Below are 16,961 nucleotides of genomic sequence, written 5' to 3' on the forward strand. Positions count from 1 at the left end.
GGTTTTGACATGATGTGTGTGTAAATGTGTTTGTGTGTGTGTGTGAATGTGTATGTGAGAGTGTGTTTGTTTGTGTGAATGTGTGTGCTTGCAAATATGTGTGTGTGTGAATGTGTGTGTGAACATGTGTGTGTGTGACTGTTTAAGCAACAGCATGTATATGTTGGATATATATATATATATATATATATATATATATATAATGTTTTTGTTTTTGTCTGTGAATGCATGTGTGTGTGTAGTGTGTGTGTGATATAGTGTGTATGTATGTGTGTGTATTTTGTGTGTGCGTGTGTAATGTAGTGTAATGTGTGTGTATAATTTTATGTGTATAATTGTGTGTGTGTGTGTATGTCAGGGCCTGGAGGGACTGGGGATGTCCATGCTGAAGGACATCTACACACTGATGCTGTCGGAAAGTGACAGGAAAAAAGGTAACCTTCAGCACTACACCCTGTCTGTCTCCATGGTAACCTTCAGCACTACACCCTGTCTGTCTCCATGGTAACCTTCGGCACTACACCCTGTCTGTCTCCACTGTAACCTTCAGCACTACACACTGTCTGTCTCCATGGTAACCTTCGGCACTTCACACCGTCTGTCTCCATGGTAACCTTTGGCACTTCACACCGTCTGTCTCCATGGTAACCTTTGGCACTTCACACCGTCTGTCTCCATGGTAACCTTCAGCACTCCACACTGTTGCTTTGGTTACCTTTAACACCACACACTGTCTGTCTCCATGGTAACTTTCAGCACTACACACTGTCTGTCTCCACTGTAACATTCAGCACTACACACTGTCTGTCTCCATGGTAACCTTCAGCACTCCACACTGTCTCCACAGTTATCAGCACTACACAATGTCTGTTTCCATGGTAACCTTCAGCACTGCACACTGTCTGTCTTCACTGTAACATTCAGCACTACACACTGTCTCTATGGTAACCTTCAGCACAACACACTGTCTGTGTCCATGGTAACCATCAGCACTACATGCTGTCTGTCTCCATGGTAACCTTCAGCACTACACACTGTCTGTCTCCATGGTAACCTTCAGCACTACACACTGTCTGTCTCCATGGTAACCTTCAGCACTCCACACTGTCGCTATGGTTACCTTCAGCACTACACAATGTCTGTCTCCATGGTAACCTTCAGCCCTACACACTGTCTGTCTCCACTGTAACATATCAGCACTACAGACTGTCCCTGTGGTAACCTTCAGCACAACACACTGTCTGTCTCCATGGTAACCTTAAGCATTCCACACTGTCTGTCTGCACAGCAACCTCTCCTCACGACACACTGTCTCCATGGTAATCTTCCGCACGACACACTGTCTCCATGGTAACCTTCAGCACTGCACATTGTCTGTCTCCACGGTTAGAAATTCCTGTCAGATCATTTTGAGTTTTCCTGGGGTTAGAGTGAAGTTTTAAAGGTCCCCTCGCCTTTTATGGCCACTGGGGCAGTGAATTGATTGATTGATTGATATGGATATTTATATAGCGCCTATCCTCGGTCAGAGACCAAGCTCTAAGCACTTTACACACACGGAGTCATTTACACAACAGGCTGCCTACCTGGGTAAAGCCGACTGACGGCTGCCATTGGGCGCTCTTCATTCGTTTCCTGTGTCGTTCAATCATATTTCAGGCAGGCACACCTACACACTGAGACAAACATGTAACATTTAATATTTACATGTATACCCGTTTTTGTTTATTTACCCCGCCATGTAGGCAGCCATACTTCGTTTTCAGGGGTGTGCATGCTGGGTATGTTCTCGTTTCCATAACCCACCGAACACTGACATGGATTACAGGATCTTTAACGTGCGTATTTGATCGTCTGCGTGCGTGTACACACGAACGGGGGGTTCTGGCACTGGCAGGTCTGCACATATGTTGACCTGGGAGATTGGAAAAATCTCCACCCTTTACCAACCAGGCGCCACCGAGATTCAAACCCGGGGCACTCAGATTGAAAGTCCAACGCTTTAACCGCTCGGCTATTGCCCAGCGCCTATTGGACTCTGCCACGGTGCCTCAATAGAATCTGCATGTCTCCCCCAATTTTCTCTGTGCCCTCCCAAAGTAAAAAAGGCAGTTGATTAAAGTGACTCCCACTAGTTCAATGGCAAGTCAGCAGACATGATATATGATGACGGGTGCAATAGCTGAGCGGTTAGAGCGTTGGACTTTCAATCTGACGGTCCTGGGTTCGAATCTTGGTGTCAGCGCCTGGTGGGTAAAGAGTGGAGATTTTTCTGATCTCCCAGGTCAACATATGTGCAGGCCTGCTAGTGCCTGAACCCCCTTTGTGTGTATACACATGCAGAAGATAAAATATGCACATTAAAGGTCCTGTAATCCATATCGGCGTTCAGTGAGTTATGGAAACAAGAACATACCCAGCTTGCACACCCCCGAAAGCAGAGTATGGCTGCCTACATGGCGGGCTAAATAAAGAAAATGTAAATAAAGAAAACAGTCATGCCCGTAAAATGTTGAATGCCTCTCTGAGCGTATATGTGTGCGTGACTGGAATCTGATTGAATGACACAGGATGATCGCCCAGTGGCAGTCGGCAGCCCGGCTCTACCCAGGTAGGCAGCTTGTTGTGCAAATGACTGTGTGTTTGCAAAGTGCTTAGAGTTTGGTCTCTGACCGAGGATAGGTGCTATATAAGTATCCATATCAATCAATTAGTAACCATGTGCTATATAAGTATCCATATCAGTCAGGTTATTAACCATGCACTATGTAAGTATCCATATCAATCAGTTTGTTAACCATGCGCTATATAAGTATCCATATCAATCAGTTTGTTAACCATGCACTATAGAAGTATCCATATCAGTCAGGTTATTAACCATGCGCTATAGAAGTATCCATATCAATCAGTTTGCTAACCATGCGCTATAGAAGTATCCATATCAGTCAGGTTATTAACCATACGCTATAGAAGTATCCATATCAATCAATAGATTAACCATGCGCTATAGAAGTATCCATATCAATCAGTTTGTTAACCATGTGCTATAGAAGTATCCATATCAATCAGTTTGTTAACCATGAGCTATAGAAGTATCCATATCCATCAGTTTGTTAACCATGTGCTATAGAAGTATCCATATCAATCAGTTTGTTAACCATGCGCTATAGAAGTATCCATATCCATCAGTTTGTTAACCATGAGCTATAGAAGTATCCATATCAATCAGTTTGTTAACCATGTGCTATAGAAGTATCCATATCAATCAGTTTGTTAACCATGAGCTATAGAAGTATCCATATCAATCAATTTATCAACCACCGGGCTGTTGGGCTGTCCGACGGCAGGAAATCTGACGATCCACAACAAGTTCATCGCGACCTTCCCCAACCTGGCGGAGCTGGAGAAGTTCGCCATGAAGGTGATGGACGTGGAGCTACTGGGCAAGGTGCGCGTCATTCGTTCCTTCGTCCACAACTTCCCGCGGTGCGCCAACAGGATCGAGGCTCACACCATCAGCAACATCCAGCAAGCAGGTCAGAGTTGGTTGGGGGGGGTTTGGGGGGGTTCTTTTTTTGGGAGTGCCGCAGGGTAAAGTGCGCATCATTCGTTCCTTCGTCCACAACTTTCCTCGGTGCGCCAACAGGATCGAGGCTCACACCATCAGCAACATCCAGCAAGCAGGTCAGAGTTGGGAGTTGGTTGGGGTTTTTTGAGGGGTTCTTTTTTGGGGGGTGCTGCAGGGTAAAGTGCGCATCATTCGTTCCTTCGTCCACAACTTCCCGCGGTGCGCCAACAGGATCGAGGCTCACACCATCAGCAACATCCAGCAAGCAGGTCAGAGTTGGGAGTTGGTTGGGGTTTTTTGAGGGGTTCTTTTTTTGGGGGTGCTGCAGGGTAAAGTACGCATCATTCGTTCCTTCGTCCACAACTTCCCGCGGTGCGCCAACAGGATCGAGGCTCACACTATCAGCAACATCCAGCAAGCAGATCAGAGTCGGTTGGGTGGTTTTTTTTTGTTTTTTTGTTTTGTTTTGTTTTTCGTTTATTTAGTATTTTCGACTTAGAGGCAGAGAAAAACAAACGATTCGAGGTTGCTGAGTCGAATCGAGTGCACAGAATGTAAGAATACAATAAACACAAGCCGCATGCATCAAAATCAGGCCAAACGAATACGCTTGATAGCCAACAAAAGCGTAAGACGAGACAGAGCGTAAACCTGACAAGATGGCGTGGAGAGCCTTTGCCAAAGGAATGATTCAGAGCTTATAGCTTTTAGAGGCATTTGATTGGCTAAGAGCGGACCGGGCAAGACGGGTCGTCTTTTCACTGTTAGCCGCGTGAAATTTGGCCAAGCAGAGCAAACCGATAGGCCTAGTATGCATCAGTTTGACATGGTGAGTATATGTATCACCAAACATGGAGTATAATACAAACTCCTCCTTTTGATTTGTTTATCAGAAACATGATGTGCTGTCAAATAAGTGCTGTGACCATAAGCAGCATCTGGCAAGCAGATCAGAGTTGGTTGGGATTTTGGGTGTTGGTTTTTTTTTTTTCTGGTATTTGATTTGTTTATCAGAAACTTCAACATGCTGTGCAATCTGGGAATCTGAACTTTATTTGATTTCTTGTTTGTTTGTTTGCAATTTTCTCTTACGAGGAGCATACATTGTTTTGCGGTATAGTGAGCAAAAGAATATGTGTTGCATGGTGCAGTGGAAAATAACGAAGGAAAAAAGAAATAAAGGAATCGCTCGACCCAACCACAGCTGCTCCTCCTTTGCACTAAACAGAATGGTTGTGTGCTAGGGTTGAAAGATGATGGCCGTTTGCTAAGAGAAAGGAAAGAGATAATGATGATATGTTTTGAAATAAGGGGGAAAAAAAGGTAATGATTATGTGTTAAGAAAAAAGAGAAGAATTAGGAAGTATAGAGGGGAAAAAAAAGCCGTCTAAAAAGAGAATATAAAAGAAAGAAAGAGAGAGAGAGAGAAAGAACAAGAGAAAATAGATGAAAGAAAAGGGGGAAAAAAAGGATTTGTTTCAATAGAGAAAGGAAAGAAAAAGATGAGGATATACAGCCAAGCACATATATATCCGAGCATGAGGCTGGCCGCATGTATTTGTGGGTGTGCTCTGATGCGTGTATTAGTTCTCGTTTTATTTCAGTCTTTTGCCTTCTACACACCTTTCATTTTTGACTCACTTGTGTAAACAAAGTGAGTCTATGTTTTAACCCGGTGTTCGGTTGTCTGTGTGTTTGTCTGTGTGTCCGTGGTAAACTTTAACATTGACATTTTCTCTGCAAAAACTTTGTCACTTGACACCAAATTTGGCATAAAAATAGGAAAAATTCAGTTCTTTCCAGTCATCTTGTTTAAACCAATATTGCACCTCTGGGATGGGCACACAAAAAATAAAAAAAAAGAAGCCTAATTATATGCAAACTGCATTTACTGTTATATTTTTTGTATTCTCTAAACTTGGCACTCTGACCTCTTATTCTGACACAACAATAAGAGGAGTCATTATTAACATTTTTTGTTCAAACAGGAACTTCTTTTGCGAAGCATGGAATTTTTATTTATTTTGCAAACATTTTGGTGCAGTTAGTAAAAAAGGGAAATTACTCTGTAATTAATGCTAGGGGACTTAATTTATCACAAGTGAGTCTTGAAGGCCTTGCCTCTCTTGTTATGATAGTGGAAAGTATCAGTATCTGTTCATTTAGTTTGTTTATTTCATGTTGGGCTTATGTTGTATACATACTCATGATTGGCTGTCAAATCCCAGACCATTGCTTTGGGTTTATGCACAGGTCAGGTAATAATAAATAATAATAATGGTATTTATATAGAGCTGGATCTTGTGCAGAGACAAATCAAAGCGCTTTCGCACCAGTCATTCACACTTTGTGACTTACTTGTGTAAACAAAGTGAGGCCATGTTATAACCCAGTGTTCGGTTGTGTGTGTGTGTGTGTCTGTCTGTCTGTATGTATGTGTGTCCGTGGTAAACTTTAACATTGCCATTTTCTCTGGAAATGCTACAGTCATACCAGTAAGAGTCTGTAAGTCTCCCAAATTAAGCTGTGTTTCCTGTATCATTAATGGTTTATTTCGTTGAGGCCATTTCCAGGATTCCGAAAAACCATGGCGTTGGCGATGTTTAGCGAGTAGACGGTGTGACCTCGATTTTCTTGTTCGCAATTAAATTGAAAGAAATACATATTCTGAACAGAACACATACAGTGAACAGTGACACAGACTACGTCATTGACGTTTTAACTGCATATGAATCTTTTAAAGTAGGTACTCATTTAACTAGAATGAACATAAAAGAGAAATTGAATTGACCGTGTTGTACTTTCCCAGTGGGTGTAAATAAATTTGTACATCTATCTAGATCCAGAGAAAAACGGCCAAATGTTGCAGTGTGATTGGGGCGATAGCCACGTCTCCTCTACCGCTGACTTAAAAGAATTCTTAATTGCCCTTAAAGAATTTTTAAATGCCTGAGATACACCAAAATAATATGATTTAAACAGCGTTCTCACTTCGAATACCGCGATCGATTTATCACCCTTTAAAAAGCATGTTTAAATGTTTAATTTTTTAACGTTATTCAATAGTGTAGTGAGGAAGACAGTTTCTTCCCACCCAAACATACCGGGTTCAAACCTGCGCTCCGGCCTCTTTTTCTTTTTCTCTTTTTTTAACCCGAAGCTTTATAATAACAAATACTGAACACATTTCAATGATTAGTTGGGGTTTTTTGGGTTTTTTTTCCTTCGTGTATCAAAAGTGAGTCTTGGAGGCCTTGCCTCTCTTGTTCTTTTCTTTATTTTTCTTTGTTAGCAGACGTGGTGTAGCATAATATGGATCAGTCCGCATGCTTTGACGGCTTCATGAAACCTGAAACTGGTTTGCAGATGTGGTTTTCAGCACGGCGCACAAGGCCAAAGGCTTGGAGTTTGCCACAGTGAGGCTGACTCCGGACTTTCTGGAACTTCAGAGCCTGCTCTGCTTTCAGCTCGGTGAGTGATGGCAGCGAGTTTTCCTGTGGTCGTGTGTGTTGGTTTTTGTAGTCAGAATGTCACGGTTGACGCATGCTGGGTGTTTTTTGTGTTTCCGTTAACCACCAATGGCTGATGTGGATTTATAGGATCTGTACTGTGCGTGTTTGATCTTTATCATGCATATATACACACGAAGGGCATTCGTGTTGACATGGAAGATTGGGGAAAAATCTCCACCCTTCACCTAGCCGACTGAGAGCTGTTAGGCGCTCGTCATTCGTTTTTCTGAGGTCATTCAGTAGGGTTTCGATTACATTCACAAATAAGCAAGTATATAAGAGTGGACTTCACTGCAGAATTTTGCCAGGGACACCCTTTTCGTTGCTGCTGGTTCTTAGACGTGCGCTAAGAGAATGCTGCACGCTGGCCATCCGTTTTGTCATCGTCTCCACCAAATGACTGGCATCCAGACCACCAGTCGAGGTCTAGTGGAGGGGGAGAAAATTCTGGTGAGTGTGGGATTGGAACCCGTGCAGTTGGATTCTCTGGATTCCTAGGTGGATGTATTACCACTCAGCCGTCACTCTTGTGGCAGTTGCTGCAGGGATTACAACTGCTTTTTGACTTTTCTCTTCCCCCACACCCGCACCCCCTCCCTACCACCCCCTTTTCTTTTGTAAATACTTCTTCATACAGTTTAAGGTAGTTACATACCAGTTGCTAATATGTATGGGTGGCACAAAAATTTAGGTAGCGTAAAACACACAAAGATGACACAAGCAGTATCAGTATCAGTAGCTCAAGGAGGCGTCACTGCGTTCAGTCAAATCCATATACGCTATACCACATCTGCCAAGCAGATGCCTGACCAGCAGCATAACTCAACACGCTTTGTCAGGCCTTGAGAAAAAAAATAAAACAAAATAAAATAAAATAAAAATAATAAAAATAAAATTAAATAAAGTAAAAGATAACAAAAATTTTAATATAATAATAATTAAAGACACAAATCAGCAACAATTAGGACGCATACACCTGGTGGCATTAGGGCAGCAAAGCAAATGATGGAAACCAGCAACAGGAAACACAAGAGCATATACAACTACAAAGGCATTGACAGTGATATATGAGTATTGCCTTCCATTGATAAAATCAATGTTATCTTGTGTATTGGCAGTTTAGCCATGTTTGTGGGGAGAAACCTTCCTGTGTGATAAGTTCTATCAAGGTTGAATTTGAACAGAAGTTATTTGGCTTCTGTTTTTGTTTGTTTTTTTGTTGTTGTTTTTTGAACTCATATGTCTGATGGTGTTTATGAAATACTGTTTAAACACAAAATTTTGCATTGTGGTTTAGTTCCATTAAAAAGAAAAAAAAAGGTTTTATATTCATTTATGTTTTTTAGGGCAACCTCTGTACTCTGTCAGAAATGAGGATGTGAACATTCTGTACGTGGCGGTGACCCGAGCGAAGAATGCCCTCATCATGTCCAGGTCTCTTCGACAGATGCATGTGATGATGGGGGTGAGTGGCTTCACACTTGTAAGAAAAGGTCTTTAACTTTTTCGCCACCATCAGCGACTTAAGTCGGACAGACAGTTCACTGCCATAGATGGCATAGTCATCATCAAGGGGTCATGTTTAAACAGACCGTTTTTCACATTGTAACAAATCTTGACAGCTGCAGCCAACATTCCCATGCGGTAGGAGATTGACTAACCTTTCCCCCTTTGACCCAGTTTGAAGTTAGAAGTCCACTGTGTTGTTTTGACATGAACTGAATCATGTGCCTGGGAGCGTTGGGTCTTCTTCTTCTTCTGCGTTCACTTGTATGCACACAAGTGGGCTTTTACGTGTATGACCGTTTTTGCCCCGCCATGTAGGCAGCCATACTCCGTTTTCGGGGGTGTGCATGCTGGGTATGTTCTTGTTTCCATAACCCACTGAATGCTGACATGGATTACAGGATCTTTAACGTGCGTATTTGATCTTCTGCTTGCATATACACATGAAGGGGGTTCAGGCACTAGCAGGTCTGCACATATGTTGACCTGGGAGATCGTAAAAATCTCCACCCTTTACCCACCAGGCGCCGTCACCGTGATTCGAACCCAGGACCCTCAGATTGACAGTCCAACGCTTTAACCACTCGGCTATTGCGCCCGTCTGAGCGTTGGGCCTAAAATGATTGGCGATGAGAAGTATCGTTTTTGACACAGAAACTTGGCAATGAAAGAGTTAACGTGTTAACATTTTGTTCCCCAAATACGGATTTTTCCGTAACACCTGATTGCTTCTTGTAGACTGAATTCGGATATTGCTGTACTGCAGTGAGCACATTCAGTTTCACTTGCTCAGTCAGTTGCACATCATCACATAGTGCTTTTCGTGCATCGGTTTTAACCTCTTCATTGTTTACTGGTGTTTGCAAACTGGAAAGGAAAGTATCATGTTTTTGATGACAGCGTGTGTATGAAATATGGGTTTGACAGTGCACTCAGCTGTTGTATTGCTGGTCCACGGAAACTGCGGTGCAGCTGTACTTATTGGGGTACAGAGTGTTTATGTCAGAGCTCTCTTTGTATTGTTTAGTTACTACTTCTCCTTCGTTCGTGGGCTGCAACTCCCACGTTCACTAGTATGTACACGACTGGGCTTTTACATGTATGACCATGTTTAACCCCACCATGCAGGCAGCCATATTCCGTTTTCGGGGTTGTGCATGTTGGGTATGTTCTTGTTTCCATAACCCTCTGAACATGGATTATAGGATCTTTAACGTGCGTATTTGATCTTCTGCTTGTGTGTACACACGAAGGGGGTTCAGGCACAAGCAGGTCTGCACATATGTTGACCTGGGAGATCACCGAGATTCGAACCTGGAACCCTCAGATTGAAAGTCCAACGCTTTAACCACTCAGTTATTGCGCCCGTTTTATTATTTATATACAAATATGTTTCTGCTTATTAAAAAGCAAAAAAAAAATTTAGTGGATGTATTTTTGCTTTTTTGTTATTTGATGTGTTTCTGATCTTAAAAAAAGGTTATTGAATGTTCTTCTGTTTATTTAAAATAATAAGTTATTGGATGTATTTCTGTTTTAAAAAAAAGTTGCAAAATGCATTTCTGCTAATCAAAAAACAAAATAAAATAAAAAGTAACTAAGTGGGAGTTATGAATTGTAAACATGTGTGCATGATTTTAAGGAGGAGCGGAGGGGCAGGGGGGGTTATAAAACCCTATGTTTTGTGCTTTTTTCTATAATTAAAAAAAAAGAAAAAAGTATCCATGTGAGCCTGATTTCAGGGTGGGTGCTATTACCCGGTGCTGACAGAGCAGCTGACCAAAGAGGGGGTGGTGGAGATGAAGTGTGTGTCCAACCAGGAGACCTTCACCCCCCAGGCCTTCACCCTCTACAGACCCAGTGTCACCCTGGTGAGTCAACACCACCACCACCCCCCCAGCCCCACCCCCCCTTCAAATTTTGCCCCACCCACACCACCCCAAAACCTGCTCTCTTCCCATACATACACACACCATCACTTTTTCTTATGGTTGGGAGGAGTACTTCTATTACAGAATTCAGTTTTGGCATTTTGGTAATTAAGAAATAATGATAAATTAAAAATTTTAACCCCTTGTGACCCCTGGACCTCCGTATTATACAGGTTTCTGTATCGGCATTTTTGTGAACAGAATTTTTGCCCCTAGCACCATACCTCACCTGGGGCCTTTAGGCAACCCCAGGACCCATGTATGATATGGATTTCCATACTGGCATTTTGACAATTTATTTTTGTGGTAAGATATGTCTCTGCCATGTAGGCAGCCATACTTCGTTTTCGGGGGTGTGCATGCTGGGTATGTTCTTTTTCTGTAACCCACCGAACACTGACATGGAGTACGGGAACTTTAACGTGCGTATTTGATCTTCTGCGTGCATATACACACGAAGGGGGTTCAGGCACAAGCAGGTCTGCACATATGTTGACCTGGGAGATTGGAAAAAATCTCCACCAGGTGCCATTACTGGGATTCAAACCCTCGGATTGAAAGTCCAACGCTTTAACCACTCAGCTGTTGCACCCATCCACCCAGACGTGAATGGGTGCTTCACTTAGATTGGGGGAGGGGTAGGTGGGGGGGAGGTAAGAACGGCGGAAGGATAGGATTGGGCTCCGTCTTCCTGTGCCCTGGCTAGAGTGGATGTGAAATTACTGTCCTTACTTACTGCCCAATATATCTTCTTATTCACTAATGTAATTTTTTTTTTTTTTATTAAAGTATTTCACGATCAAGGTGGACACATTTTCATCATGAATTGATAACTTCTCAGTGTTTTAGCAAGAAAGAGACATTAAAATTAGCATCAGTGTAGAGTTAAGGATGTTTTGCTAAATTGATATGTGTCCATTAACCAGTTCAGTGCCAGAGAATTTTGTAAAAAAAAAAATAAATAAATAAAATAATAATAATTTTTTAATAAAGTGCTTTGCCCGTGCCAGGGAATTTTGAGGATTCAGGGGTGGAGGGGAGTGGAGTGATGGCCTAGCGGTAACGCGTCCGCCTAGGAAGTGAGGGAATTTGAGCGCACTGGTTCAAATCACTGCTCAGCCACCGATATTTTCTCCCCCTCCACCAGACCTTGAATGGTGGTCTGGACGATAAACCGAGGTCTCGTGTGCAGCATGCATTTAGTGCCCGTAAAAGATCCCACAGCAACAAAAGGGTTGTTCCTGGCAAAATTCTGTAGAAAAATCCATTTCAATAGGAAAAACAAATAAAACCGCGCAGGAAAAAAAAAAAAAAATGGGTGGGGCTGTAGTGTAGCAACGCGCTGTCCCTGGGGAGAGCAGCCCGAATTTCACACAGAGGAATCTATTGTAATATCCTACAGTCTGCACTGAAATGCGAGTACACTCATTCCTAAAAGCCACGCCCCCTTCATGAACTCTGGCTGACATTCAACCTATCGTCTTGCATCACTCCTCTCCCTCTCCTCCCCTTCTTCCAACGCTCGCTGCACGTATTCTGTCAGTCATAGCCACTTGTTCAAAAACGCTGTCTGATTGGATAGATGCATTGAATTACCATCAAATGGGGCTGTCAGTTTAGTCACAGTTGTTGTCAATCACCTTCCTTTTCAAACCAATCATCAGACAAGAGAGATCCTTCTCCATCACAACAGCTGTCCATAACCACAAGCAGAACTTTCAGAATGGTGTAAATCTGCTGACTATGACCACCTCCTTTACTGGAGACAGTTTTCAATGCCTTTTTTTTACACAAGATGCAACCCCCTTTTCCATGCACTTATCACATGGTCAGTTAGCAAATTATTTTCAAGTAGAAAGGGGTCTTCAACCTGATGAATGTTTATTTAGATAGTATTTTTATAATCCAGACACATCAAACCAACTGTTCAGAGTCTGTTTATGTGAATTGAACCAAACTCCAATGAAGGAAAAATCTGAACATATGTAGGACGTCAGTGGACGTCTTATTGGCACTATGGCAATATTTTTTGTAGGACATCAACTGACAGGCACTCTACTGGTTGTTAAAGAATTGTTAAAGGTACACAATCCATATATTGTTTTCTAAAATACCTTTGGAGTTTCATATGTATCAACACATTTCCTCTAGTCATTCATATAGGAAGGCATAATGCACCTATTAGATAGTCATGATAAAGATTATTAATACAGCTACATGCATGCACATAAATACACATACATACTTACACATTCGCATATATCTGCACTTCGAGTATAGGACTAATGTAATTCTTGAACTTGAGCTGTGTGTGGGCTAGTTTGTACAAGGAATGTCATACTTGAATGCATGTGTGTTTATTTGTGTATGTATAACTTTTATTGTGAACACCATGAGCTCCCTGTATGGGAGGTGTGAGTGTCGATCTGCATTATTATGATTATTAAAATGCCTCTTCTCTGTGGCTGCCTCCACCTCTCAAGCTGTCTACGCATACCTGGATTCAAACACTCAGCTGTCGGCCACCGTTCTTTCTCTGGACCTTGCACTTCGAATGAACTTTCTCTTTCACTTCGTCAGGTCTCCACGCTCAGCTCTTTCTAGTCTGGCCTTAAAGACCCACCTCTTCCCAAAATAGCCCCCCTCTCCTGCCTTTTCTTTGTCTCCAGTTTCACAAGTTTAGTCATGCATTCATGTGACTGACTGGTGTGAAAGCACGTTGATTTGTCTCTGGACAGGGTTCAGAGCTACATAAGATTAAGTGCTAATTAGTATTATTATTGTGATGCTGGTGTTGCAGGGAAACAAGGTGGTTGAGCCAGCAGGGGTTGTATCTCCAGCACTGCTGAGGTTAGCTTGCAGAGATTACGCTGATCTGTTTGGTGATGGGGATGAGCAAAATTTGGATGGTGATGAGCAGAATTTGGATCAGCCTGTCGGCCATGGCGGTAACAATGACCAGCCAATTCCTTATTTTAATGGGATCACCCTGCCATGAAAAACCTGTGGAATACTTTTTTTTTTTTTTTCTTTTTTTTTTTTTTTTTTTTTCTTTTTCTTTTTCTTTTTTTTTTTTTTCCTCCCCCAGAAAGAAGAAACCAGATGGTCAAAAGTTCTACAAATTACGACAGTCTTTGCATCCCAGGAAGATTTGAGAGAGAGACCTGTGGATTGGTTTTAATTTTTTGCCCAGGTTTTTTCTTGCAGCTGAATGCATTGTGGAAGGTGGTTGTGTAGGTGGTGCCTGTGTATGCGAGTGTGTGCAGTGTGTATCATTTTGTCTGGTTGGGGGGGGAGTATGTGCAGGTGGGTGGTGTTGGTGTGTGACAGTATTTGTGTGGGGGGGTCGTCTGTTTTGGTTGATACCACCCTCAGCTGATACAACTGATTTTGCAAACCATCCCAGAAAAGTGGAAAGGTGACACCACCAGAACAACATGTTAAAGATGGGCAGTGAAATGCCAGTTGTTTTTTTATGTTGTGCGTCTGTGTGAATGAAGTGAACTTGACTGCAAATTCATTGCTCAGCCAACTAAGTGGACAGAGCAAGCACCCTTGTGTGCGTCCGTGTGTGTGTGTGTGCGAATGCATGAAAATTATGCTGTCCAACACTGTGCATGTATGTTTTGTTTTCCACGGATATGTAATATTCACAAAAAGATCATGTGCAGCTATTTTGATTTTGATAATGTGTATTGAAAAAAGAGATTGCCTTATCATGGTGTATACACTATACACATGAAAATTACACACCCATGCAGAATGTGTAAAAGTATACTACTTTAGTACACTTACTTAAGGAAGTGGATGTCAGCAAAACTACTGTGTGCATGTGCATGGCAGTGCTTGAATATAGCAAAGAGTAAACATGCTAAACTGTTTTTGAATATATGTGCATACATAAGTTTTTCGGCTCAAATGAAATGAATGATAGGTTTGCTACAGGGATAATTTGGTTTTTTTTAATAAAACGTAATATTTTGTGTCTGAAGGATCCCGTTTTGGATATGATGAAATGAAGTGCCTTTTTTTTTTGCAAGCTGATTTGTATGTAAACTGGTCCTTTGGCAATGCCAAAATGACAGCAGTGGATGTGCACTGGAGAGCTGTGAACAACGTCGGCATTGAAACCCGTAATGCACTGCTCACATCTGTTTGCTGTGTGGACCTGAACAACTGTGTGCAGCAACAATGCAAACTTGTTTTGAAGTAAAGGAGGAAAGCTGTGTGTTCTGGTCGGACGCTTTCTTGTTTGTGTTAACATATATACTTTGACCAAGTTAACTAGTCCGGATCTCCATATTTTTTTAAAAAAAAAAACGAGTGACAGTGAAGTTGGACAAAGCTCTGGAAATGAGTGACCTTGTCACTAGTGATTCATTTGCTGACAGCGCTTCTGGCAAAAGCAAGAGTGGTGAGTGAAGTCGTTTTATTATTTTGATACTTCTGCATGTTGGCTTGCTTGTTGTTCATTGTTTTGTGTCTCTAGCCACAAAAAAAAAAAGGGGGTGGGAAAGGGTGGAAAAGTGGGTTAGCATGGATTTGTTGGTTACTCTGGGAACTGGGAATTATTTTGATTTAAAGCATTGCTGCTTCTGAAAGCAATGTGAACTGAAACCAAACTTTTAAGTGCATGCATATATATTTTTGTACCTATCAGAGTGGATTTTTCTACAGAATTTTGCCAGAGGACAACTCTCGTTGCTATGGGTTCTTTTTCAGTGTGCCAAGTGCACGCATGCTGCACACAGGACCTCGGTTTGTCATCATCTGAATGACTAGGCACCTCAGTCAAACTTGGGAGAAAGGGTGAGCGGGATTCGGACCCAGACTCTCACAGACTCCATATTTTGGTGTCATATACTTGTACCATGTCAAACTGATGCAAACTAGGCCTATGGTTTGCTCTGTTTGGCCAAATTTCGCGCAGCTAACAGTGAAAAGACGCCCCTCTTAGTCTGGCCCGCTCTTAGCCAATCAAACGCCTCTAACAGCTATAAGTGCTGAATCATTCCTTTGGCCAAGGCTCTCCACGCCATCTTGTCAGGTTTTCGCTCTGTCTCGTCTAACGCTATTAAGCGTTTTCATTTGGCCTTATTTTGTTGTATGCGGCTTGCATGTATATTGTGCTTACATTCTGTGTACTCGTTTCGACTCGGCCCCCTCGATTCCTTCGTATTTTTCTACCTCTGAGTCGATCCGGTCTTTCCTTTCTCTGTTGGGGATCGAATTGTTCGCTGGGTGCTTACGCGCGGTACCATGTCTCGTATGCCATCCTACGAAGGCAGGAATCATGATGCTGGCAGAGATACTCAGCAAGAGACTCTCCCAGGCCCACCCCGGGCCAAGCCACCCCAGTCTCCCCACGGGAGGGGATTCGGGGCGCGTGGCAACCTGCTCTGCAGGTCTTCCCGCTATCCGGCCGGTCTCCCCTGCTGGGGGAGTGTCAGGCGGTTCCGGGCAGTCAGACTGCCGGCCTTTCGGCCTGTCTGACACCCAAGTCGGACCTGACCTCCCTCCAACTTGGCCAGGTTTTTCCCTTCAGCGAGGTCAAGGCGCCAGTGACCCTTGGGGCTGGGGTCACAGGATGGCTGGTGCCCATGGGTGGTATCCCCCATTCTACCCGTACTGGGGTGCACCTATGGTGCATGCTGGGTTCCCAGGAGGACCAGGGACTAACCCCTGGTCCGCTCCCCACCGGACCCAACCCAGCACAGACCACAGAGTGACACACACACAGCCCCGACAAGAGGGATTGACTCCTCGTCGGGCAGGTCGAGCTCCTCGACCAGTATTAACACTACAGCCTCGAATCGGTCCTCTGTCAGCACGCAGGTGACCTCCACGGTCACTACGGCTTCCTTTTCAGAACCGACGGCACAGCCCTCGGTCCTAAAAGGAGATGAGTGGGTGTTTGTCCCCTCACAGCACTCGTGGGTCCCTCTGGCGTCCAGGGACGCTCTCTCTGAGAAGGTGTGGCACCCACCATCCCAAGCATGGTTGGACCTACGGTCCACACACTCCCCACCCTCTTCAGGTGTCAAGGACATAACAGAGGAGACCAGGGTCCCTGCTCGGGATCGCCCCAGCTCATCCCGCTGGGCTGACCACAGCCCACAGGACGCCCCCGTGGGTACATCCACTTGGGATGGCACCCAGCAGGGGATGGACTGTGAACAAGAGGGACAGCCCCTGTCTTCGGATGAGGACGAACAAGCGGATGAGCACTCTTCGCCCCCATCCCAGTGCGACAGATGGAGCCCACGCCTCCCTAGGGACCAGCCTGAACCAAACTCGGACTTTGCCGAGCTCGAACTGACCCTCCCCAATAGGGTCACGCATGCTGAATCAGTCCCTCAGGCAACTTTGTCACCCTTAACCCTCCTGCGGTCAGGTGACTAACTCCAGAACCACAAGGCGACTCAGAGTGTCAGGAGTGGCTTA

The 16,961-nt window shown here is 43.6% G+C and overlaps 1 protein-coding gene across 5 annotated transcripts in view; it reads left to right on the forward strand.

The window, feature by feature from the left end:
• The window catches only part of LOC143299788 (F-box DNA helicase 1-like), a 60,134-nt gene extending 46,590 nt beyond the window's left edge, over positions 1-13,544 (forward strand). For 4 of the 5 annotated variants that reach the window (XM_076613213.1, XM_076613215.1, XM_076613216.1 and 1 more), the window contains exons 15-20: positions 359-434; positions 3,348-3,536; positions 6,935-7,039; positions 8,427-8,545; positions 10,329-10,457; positions 13,318-13,544. In XM_076613213.1, the coding sequence (XP_076469328.1) occupies positions 359-434; positions 3,348-3,536; positions 6,935-7,039; positions 8,427-8,545; positions 10,329-10,457; positions 13,318-13,515 (816 nt within the window). In that variant the 3' untranslated portion in view covers positions 13,516-13,544. Of the gene's footprint in view, positions 1-358; positions 435-2,570; positions 2,612-3,347; positions 3,537-6,934; positions 7,040-8,426; positions 8,546-10,328; positions 10,458-13,317 lie in introns of those variants that run through there. The other variant, XM_076613217.1, reaches the window with a different exon arrangement.
• The last annotated feature ends 3,417 nt before the right edge of the window (positions 13,545-16,961 follow it).

The sequence above is a fragment of the Babylonia areolata genome, chromosome 25 (genome assembly GCF_041734735.1).
Source record: "Babylonia areolata isolate BAREFJ2019XMU chromosome 25, ASM4173473v1, whole genome shotgun sequence".
Taxonomy (NCBI): Eukaryota; Metazoa; Mollusca; class Gastropoda; order Neogastropoda; family Buccinidae; genus Babylonia; species Babylonia areolata.